We start from the raw sequence: 9351 nt of genomic DNA, 5'->3' as shown, positions 1-9351 counted from the left end.
TTGTCTCTCAAGAGCACCAGACACTTCTCTTGCACTTTTTCTTTCTTTGAAATCCATCCCAAAATCCCCGTGTACATCAGTCCAATCACCGCCCTCTCTAGTCTTGCACTAGGGTCCCCTCCAAACAGCTAGACGCCAGTGCAAGAGACAAGTGGCCTTCCTTCTCCCTGCCATTCCCTTTCCTCACTGTCAGGCTGGTGTTTTCCCATTCACATTCACTCCTCCTCCCAGCCCCCTTCATCTGGGCCGTTCCTTCCAACCCCCAAACCTGGCTGGTCCAAAACTAAGCTCAGCATCTTCCTGTCCCTGCCTCAGTTAATATTATAAATCAGCAGCCTCTGTGATCAAATAGCAACTTGTCGTCACCAGTTTGTCCCCACACCTCAGTGTCCACTGATACCCACATCCTCCCTCCTTCCCACCTGAAGCTGTCACTGGACGTCCTGTTTCCATTCGGCCTGACAATGGTCTCTGTGTTTTACCTGGTACCCATTCCCATCTCCCGAGACCACTGCATGGTACAGCCCAGCTAGATCAGAAAATGAATTTCTTAAAGATTTAACCACACCTTTTCCCTTCCACATTTCTTTAGCAGCAGACCTTGTGTTTTTCATTTTTCCTGTGCAAGCCACAGCACGGGATGCATGCATGTTAAGGGAGATGACGACAATACTTGTGTCGCCATCCAAGATAAATAGATGCTGTGATCGTGGCAAGAACAGAGAAGTTACCAGCAATCTGTATTTTTTAAATAACACGTTTTTTGTTTTGTTTTGTTTTCATGGAGTAAAATATCTGTTTCTGTAGAGAAGAATCTTTTCTGTAACTCAGCGGTAGTTGAGACCCTGCTGTAGCCAGCGCTGCCTTATCACACGATCTCACCTCTGAAGGCTTGATCATGCCCAGGCCGGGTGATGAAGGCATAGTCGCAGGGTCCAGATGAAAGTGAAGGTTTACTCACTCGAAATTAGAAGTTACATTAGAACAAGCCGTTTTAGGTGAGATAACAAATACCCTGAAGCGATACCCAGGGATGCGAGACAGTCATATATTTTTTAAATCACCCAATTATCTGTAATCTCATGCTAATCTAAATGATGCCCTCTTTTCTTTTGGCATCTGTAACTCACCGCGGACACCCCACAGCGCGTATAAAAGCTCAGGGAACCCTTCTTCCCTGACATTTCTGGCCTCCCTGAGCATCTCTGGCGACACCATGGCTCTCCGATGTCCCAGTGGATCCAGGCATCGTGGCTTATATTCCGGCGCTGGATCCATCAGGCCAGCCAGCAGGGGCACTGGCCTGGTCAGCAGCGGCTCTTGTGGAAGCGCGGTCTTCGGGAGCCCGTTCTCCTGTGCCTTTGGAGGAGGACTGGGCGGTGTTCCCGGTGGGAATCCCGGTGGCGGGGGCTCTGGACATGCCTGCACCAGCTTTGCAGGAAGCGAGGGTGGCCTCCTGTCTGGCAGCGAGAAGGTGACCATGCAGAACCTCAATGACCGCCTGGCCTCCTACCTGGACAATGTGCGCGCCCTGGAGGAGGCCAATGCCGAGCTGGAGAGGAAAATCAAGAGCTGGTATGACACATACGGGCCCGGGTCTTGCCGTGGGCTGGACCAGGACTACAGCAGCCTCCACCTAACAATCGAGGACCTCAAAGCCAAGGTGAGAAAGCCAAATGCCGGGAAGAAGCACGGGACCACAGCAGGAGACGCTTCCCAACTGTCATCTGTGACCTGCCTTTATGATTTATTTCACTCAAAAATTCTTCCCATTACTCAGAACGGACACTTTTATTCGTGATTCGATGTAGCTAACATGCTGTTAGTTCCATGACTTATTTTGAAATATGTTAACAGATAAGAAAGTATTATATTTGAAGTTAACAATGATACAAGAAGTAAAACTAGTTTGGGGTTTTTTGGTTTGGTTTGGCTTGGTTTTGTTTGGTTTGGTTGTTTTAGTCTGGCTTAGAGTTTTGATGCAGGCTCTCACTATGCAGTCCAGGCTGGCCTGGACCTTGCAGCAATCCTCCTGCCTCAGCCTCTTGAGTGCTGGCATCACAGGCCTGTGACACTGTGCCTGGCTCTAAAACCACTGAATTTTTTAAAAAGCAAATTTGAAACATTTTGGTTATTATAGAAGGAAGTAGTTTTACGCACAGCTTAATTGTGTAACACTAATTTTCTGAAATAATCAGTAATAACCAAAGCTCATCTGTTGCGGTCTCTCTGGATCCTCCAGATTATCTCATCGACTGCTGCTAATGCCAGGGTCATTCTGCAGATTGATAATGCCAGACTGGCCGCGGATGACTTCCGGCTAAAGTAAGTGACAGAAAATAATTGTGCACCAGAGAAAACTTGAACTAGTTAAATAGAATTTTGACTTCACCCCAAGAAGAATGAACTACAAATTAAAAGGTTAAAGGAAGCAAAGGATTTGTGTCCTAATACTGCAATCAACCATGCTTATACTTTATACACACTTTTTTGGTTTTTTTTTTATTTGTTTGTTTTTGTCTTTTTGAGACAGGGTCTCGTATGCAGTTCAGGCTGGCCTTGAACTCACTTTGTAACCCAGCTGGTCTTGAACTTGCAACGATCCTTCTGCTTCAGCCTCCCGAGTGCTGAGATTACAGGTCTGCCCCACCCCGTCTGGCTTTCACTCATTACATTCTAGAACAAGTAACAGAGTAACCCTCTGCCTGCTAGAACAGTGCCCAGCACCAAGTAGATGAACAGTTAACGAGGCATCAACTATGTAAAAAATCATTAACTACGAGAAAGTTCCAAGGAGGTGTATTCTTATTTCCTCGCGATGTGTTGCTGGAATTTCTGTGATTAAAAACTGCAGGTTAACCTGAACAGAACTCAGGGAAGGGATGGGGGAGGTCTTGGTGTGTTTCTCCATCCAGTTCCATTTCTAGCCTTGGTTTGATCCACTTGAGGTTTTCTTTGCCGCTCTGGACGTAATCTAACTCACACCAAAATTCCCCCAGGTATGAAAACGAGGTCACACTGCACCAAAACGTAGAAGCGGACATCAATGGGCTGCGGCGGGTGCTGGATGAGCTGACACTCTGCAAGACTGACCAGGAGCTACAGTACGAGTCCCTGAGTGAGGAGGCGTCCTATCTCAAGAGGAACCATGAGGAGGTAGGACAGGCTGCACTTCCGGGCCAGGAAACCTGAGGATTCTGCACGTTGCAACTACAGGAAGGGTGCGAGAGCTCAACAGCCATTCACACCCAATAACGTGCGTGTGGAGGGATGGAAAGAAAGAATCCTCTCTCTACTCTTTTCTAGTCACAAAGGAGCAAACAGTAATGATTTGCTCTGTGCCCTTCCAGTTTTCTAGGCTGATAGGTTTTATCGGTATAAAAATAATAGTTAAGTTCTGCCTGAAGAAGCTGCTAGGTCACGTGTTTCATCTCTCAGGCCCGCTGCCCTCAGGATTCTCACCCAAGGACTTTCCAACTAGGAAAAGCAATGGTGCCCTCCCCCCACCCTGGGGGCCCAGGTTTAGTTTAATGTTGAACACTGCACAACTGCAAACCCATTGTGTGATGCTTCCTAGGAAGCTTCGACCTGCCCTGAATATCTATTTCCAGATAGATAAATAGAATACTAGATGAATAAATAGACGATAGGTAGGTGGTTGGTAGACAGATGGATAGATCACTCTGTCTAAATGTATTTGTATAAGTCCCAAAACAATGAGTGGCAATTTCCAGAGAACAACCTAAGACCAAACATATACGTATGTTTAAAAATGGCACAGCCCTCAAATCTAGTTGCCTCCAATGAGAACATTTAGGGAAAGAGAGAGAGGACAATTAGAGAAGGCAAAGAAAGGAGAGGGCAGGGCACAGAACTGAGCACTGGAGAGTTTGAACATCGGAGAGTGTTAGCAAGACAGCAAAGACAAGCCATGCACTCTAGGGAGTGCTTTCAAACAGGAAAACGCCCGGGCACTCTGGAGGCTGAGGCAGGAGGATCTTAAGTTTCAGCCCAGCCTGGGCAACTTAGTGACTTAGCAAGACCCCATCTCAGAATTAAGATAATAAAAGGACGGGAGACAGCTTAGCTCAAAGGCCCTGGATTCAGTCCCCAGCATGGAAGGAAGGAAGGAAGGAAGGAAGGAAGGAAGGAAGGAAGGAAGGAAGGAAGGCCCTGGGAGAAGAAATGGTGATCACCGCAGGCCAGCCAGCTAGGGACACCCAGGGAAGATTGGGGATCACAGGCTGGGGACCATAGCAGGAATCACTGTACCCCTTAAAAACACACCAGCGGCAAGAGGAAAGTATTGAACATCTTGAATATAAGAGCAAAGAGTCAGGCAGCCTCGGTTCCCACACCCACACTCCCTGCACCCGGTGCCCCTTAGGGTAACTTCATGCCATCCAGTTTCCAAACTCGGGCACCAACAGGAATTTTCTGCACGTGGAATCCTACACAAACCACACACTATGGAAAGAGACGGGGCTTCCGCAGGCAGTCTACGCTTTGCCCTTTGGACACTGGGGAAGGTCACGGCTTTAGCACCATGAGAATAGGTTGGAGAAGAGATGTCCACCCTCCCACAGCAGTGAAAGCGTGAATGTCAGTGAACCAGAGAAGCAGATTCAGGACACTCATTTGCCTATTTGTCAAGAAATCCATTTTCAGATCCAGGGGGAAGCCTCACACTGAGGCTGTGGAGCACAGGCGGGGGGGGGGGGGGGGGCACAGACCATGCTGGGCAGGGTGGGAGGAACAGAGGCCACAAGCTCAAATTCTCTCTGTTCAAGTCTCCAGAAGTAGCTCAGGAATATTCCTCCCACTCCCTGTGCCTCAGTTTCCCAATACAGAAATACACCTACCTCAAAGAGGTGGTCCGCAGGGCTGAAATTTTTATTTGATTTTTTTCTCTGTTCTCAGTGATCTGGTAATTATGTGGAGAAGGAATCTGGTCTTTGTAACCAGAAAACAGTAAGAACACTGCCTTGGGACGCAGTGACTGGCTGTAGGGTGATGCCGGGATTTTTAAGCAGAAAGCAGTTCCTGGAACAGGTGATGGGTGAAGACATGGGATGAGTGAGTCAGTTTTAGAAACTGGGGCACTTACATTATTTACCCTCAATCTGGGAAGATGAACTAACACCTCTGAGCACTCAGACTGCGTGTGGACACCGTCATGTGTCCTGAGTCACACTCATGACCCCCGCAGGACATGAAGGCTCTGCAGTGCGCGGCCGGGGGCAACGTGAATGTGGAGATGAATGCGGCTCCCGGCGTGGACCTCACGGTGCTGCTGAACAACATGCGGGCCGAGTATGAGGCACTGGCCCAGCAGAACCACAGCGATGCAGAGGCCTGGTTCAGCGAGAAGGTAGAGCTCTGGAGGGCAAGGTGGAGGGCATCATCTGCCCCAGGTGCTGCCCAGGTGCAGCCCAGGTGCAGCCCAGGTGCGGCCCAGGTGCGGCCCAGGTGCGAGGCAGCGTGCACCCTGACTTGGCCTGCCCCTTGCAGAGCGCCTCACTGCAGCAGCAAATGTCCCACGACGCTGGCAAGGCCACTCGGGCCAGGACAGAACTGACAGAGCTGAAGCGCACTCTACAAACCCAGGAGATCGAGCTGAGGTCCCTCCTGGCCACGGTAGGGCAACCTGATTCCAAAAGGTGGAAGACGCCTTCCTGTCTTCCCTGTACCACTTTGCTGCAGGTGCTTCGCAGAAAGGCGGGCTTTGTGGAGGCGGGGGAGGGGACTCTCAGAGGAGGGGAAAGTAGAGATGATCCCCATGCTGGGTGTGTGTGTGCTAAGGCCCCACAGTCAGAGAAATTAAAGCTGGAGGCGCCCAGCACACCCCACCCTGACCCTCCCCACCTGTTACCTCCTGGCACCCTCTCCTCAAGCACTCCAGAAGCACCCAGCACCCTCACCTAATGTGTTGGTCAGCCAGGGCTGGGGCCTACATCAGTCCTGGTCAGGTGCTCTAGTCCTAAGGGACCCTCGGACCAGTGTCCTCCGAGGATGCTGAGTATTTTTTAACTGCCTCTTTGCAATCCTAGAATGAAATCAGTACAGAACATATTTAGCAACACAAGAAACTATTTTTAAAAACAGGATATCACCCCGGCAATTTGTAAAAAGGGAAAGTGTTTTCAAATAAAATGTATTTATTATGTAAAAACTTAGGCCCACCCACGCTGGGAAAGGCCCCACAGTCTTGGGTGTTCTTTTAATAAATGTAAGATCAGAAATTGCTCCAGCAAAAAAGCAAAGAGAAGCGAAGAGAGAGGAAGGGGCCGGCGATGCTGGTGATGCCTGACACCAGGAGAAGTAGGCACCGTGCCGCCACAGTCACCTGTGACAAGGAAGCGGGATAATGCTCTTAGGGATGCAGGGATCCTGTGCCCTGCCCAACACAGATCACAGGAGTAGAAGAGGAAGAAACGTTCCGAGGTCCTTGCGGCTTTGAAACCCCCGTCCTTCCCCATCGTGCCTTCAGTTGGGGGTGCATGAGGCAGAGGCCTTGGAGAGGTGACAGGAAGTCGGGGGATTAGAGAAGAAGACGATAGCACAACGGACCTTGTGATGGGCTCGGGTCACAGCAGAGTGAAGCCGAAGTCCAGCAGACACCCCAGAAATAAACAGCCGATTTTAAAATATGTTTTCTCACATTGATTTTTTACTGTGTTACTCCTCCTCCTCCTCCAAAACAATGCTTTCACTTCCAGGTAAGTCCTCACAGGATGTATTATCTAGATACAGTGGCTGCCCGTGGGCACCGAGAAAAGTCTTGTGGGCCCAGGGCCATGCGTTCATCCCTTGGCAGGTCACCCAGCAGCCGGGTGGCCACCTAAGTGATCAGGGTCAGATGCCACACATTTCCGTAACTGAGGACCATGGATGGTCCTTGGTGGTCCAATCCCTTACGATGCCTCTCTGCCGTCCCCAGAAACACTCGCTGGAGTGCTCCCTGAGCGAGACCGAGGGCAACTACTGCACGCAGCTGGCCCAGATCCAGGCGCAGATCGGGGCCCTGGAGGAGCAGCTGCACCAGGTCAGGACCGAGACCGAGGGCCAGAAACTGGAGTACGAGCAGCTGCTGGACGTCAAGGTGCACCTGGAGAAGGAGATCGAGACCTACCGCCGCCTCATAGACGGGGACGAGGGGTGAGCGAAACTCCTGGAGGATCCACACTGTTGCATCCCCCACCACCCCATGCCTTCTGCGCCTCTAAGCCTCCCTCTTTTACTCTGGCTGCACAAAACACCCTCCTCTGACCTCTGGACTCCTCTCTGCACGCAGCACAGAATCCTGCAGTGATCCCTGTCCAGGTCCGCAAGCGTGGTCCATGCTAATCACTGCCATTTCCAGCTTTTCTTGGGCTTTCAGTGGATTCCTAACATCACTGCACCCCCTTAAAATAAGCCCCCAGCATACATCATCTTAAATTTCACATATATCTCAAATTTTGAAATGTGTATGTTTCCTAAGTCTTAAACTCTTTGGGCTTAAGACAATCAAATAGGAATGATTCTGTCTTCTCTTTAGATAACATTTCCTGCACACAGAAATCTTACTATTTTTCCCCATTGTAAAGTAAGATCTATTTCTGGTGAACACATTTCATATCAATCATCAGCTCAATGGATGCTTTTTATGCAATAGAAAGCAGAGATGTAAAAACTAAATTTTTTTTTACAGGTCATGCTCCAAATCAGAAGGCTTTGGATCAGGAAGCTCAGGGCACTCACCTAAAGGTAATAAAATCAGTTCTGTTTGTGTTCTGGAAAAACTTCTACAGTGGTGGCGGTGACTTATGACAATGGTCTGTCCTTCAGTGGCTTTAACTAAAATGCTCTGAACTGGAAGTGTTTTCAGCTTTATCTGACTGCTCCAAATTGTTACTATACAACTGTACTCACTTCTTCCCCCCAAATGGTGCCTAATATATTACCACCAGCAGGGAGCGATTTTACCACTGGGCTTCCTGGCTGAATCCATGCGTTCACACACATCTTCCTTCTAGATTTACCCAAAACCACGCTGGTAAAGACGGTGGTTGAAGAACTGGATCAGGGTGGCAACGTCCTCTCATCCAGGATTTACTCCATCGAGGAAAAGACATTGACTCTGATCAACAAGACAGACCAGAGGGTCCCCTTCTAGCTGCCATTCGGGGAGAGAGGAATCTGGGGAGGGTCTGGCACACTGCGGCCTCAAGATCAGGATAAAACACTTCCTGTGCTGAAAGATAAGTTGCTTAGCCGAGATACCCGCTGTCTCAACAACTTTTGCAGGATGCTGGATGCTTGTTCCAAAGAAATAAAAAAAAGTTGATAAGCATACAGTTCCATTCACTGACGTCCAATGGACAATGCACTGTGATTTCTTTTTTGCCATAAGGAGACACTTTCATTCTAGTTTCAAATAACAGGCAACAGCAACACAGGACCTCAAAGTAGGGCACCTTCACCGGGCATCACCTCTAAGTACCACCACGTCTACACAGGCGGGCACGGGAACCTTTGGGAAGTCCATATCTACCTGCAGCGACAGGGAAGAAGAGGAGATGGAGAGAGAAGCAGACAGTTAAGGTGTCATAGGTGCTCACTATCGCCCCAAGAAGAATGTGATTAATGTGTGTCACAAACATATCCTGATGAGAAAAGAAACTGAAAATAATTTTGGCTGCAGAACAACTTGAAGACTGAAAGACTCCCATCACAAGACTTCAAAGGAGACTTTTTGCGCAGAGGAAGGAAGGGATGGAGGCATCAAAAAGTTCCGCCGCTAGGTGGCGCCTGTGAGACTCCTCTGGACGCCTGGGTCCTGCTTAGGCCACCACGCCTCATCCAAACTGGAAAATCCCTGGACAGAGCCTCAGTTAAAGCCGTCGGCCTCGTGCTGCTTCCTTTTTTTCTAGCGTGGAGTTTGGAAGCTTTTTTCATAAAAGCCTAGAGAGGCTGCCTATGAATATACCCTAAGTCTGTCTCTCCCAAGTGCTAAACTCAGTCGTTGGAACAGAAAGTGGCCACAGGGAACAGGCAAACCAACAACAGCCAGGAGAGGTGTAACCACTAGCGCAGGTGCTGCAGCTCAGCTCCAGCTCTCCTGCAGCCGCAGCGGGCGAGCGCTTCAGGCTCTGGGTCTTCCGACGACACAGGGTCATGTTGCTTCCTCTCCTGCAGTTACACTCTCCATTCGTCCTTGGTTTTTCTGGTTTTCTTTTTGGCTTTTTGGGGTTTCGTTTGGTTTGGTTTGTTGGGGGGTTGCTATTTAATATTGTGCTAAGGAAAGAAAAAATAAAATTTTAAGTTGCTGCCTCATTTTAACACCCATCTATTGCACAATGTCTGTTT

General features: G+C 49.2%; 1 protein-coding gene across 1 annotated transcript; it reads left to right on the top strand.

The window, feature by feature from the left end:
- The first annotated feature begins 1196 nt into the window (after window positions 1–1196).
- LOC100729248 (keratin, type I cytoskeletal 28) lies at window positions 1197–9326 on the top strand. The gene is made up of 8 exons (XM_003466943.2): window positions 1197–1663; window positions 2243–2325; window positions 3000–3156; window positions 5210–5371; window positions 5512–5637; window positions 6941–7158; window positions 7694–7749; window positions 8019–9326. Exons 1-8 carry the CDS (start codon window positions 1217–1219, stop codon window positions 8156–8158), a joined length of 1389 nt encoding a protein of 462 aa, XP_003466991.1. The 5' UTR covers window positions 1197–1216; the 3' UTR covers window positions 8159–9326.
- Window positions 9327–9351: the final 25 nt, after the last annotated feature.

Source organism: Cavia porcellus, unplaced genomic scaffold, assembly GCF_034190915.1.
Source record: "Cavia porcellus strain 051 isolate PalLab524CR breed Dunkin Hartley unplaced genomic scaffold, mCavPor4.1 scaffold_6, whole genome shotgun sequence".
In the NCBI taxonomy this organism is placed as follows: Eukaryota; Metazoa; Chordata; class Mammalia; order Rodentia; family Caviidae; genus Cavia; species Cavia porcellus.
The sequence above is the reverse complement of the archived record's forward strand: the minus strand, read 5'-3'. Positions and strand labels throughout refer to the sequence as shown.

What these genes read in the sequence shown, in the direction of transcription:
- LOC100729248 (XM_003466943.2), top strand. Translation starts at nt 1,217, where the DNA reads ATGGCTCTCCGATGTCCCAGTGGATCCAGGCATCGTGGCTTATATTCC. An exon ending in TCGAGGACCTCAAAGCCAAG is followed by an intron (nt 1,664 to 2,242) that starts GTGAGAAAGCCA and finishes TGGATCCTCCAG; the next exon opens with ATTATCTCATCGACTGCTGC. An exon ending in CTCATAGACGGGGACGAGGG is followed by an intron (nt 7,159 to 7,693) that starts GTGAGCGAAACT and finishes TTTTTTTTACAG; the next exon opens with GTCATGCTCCAAATCAGAAG.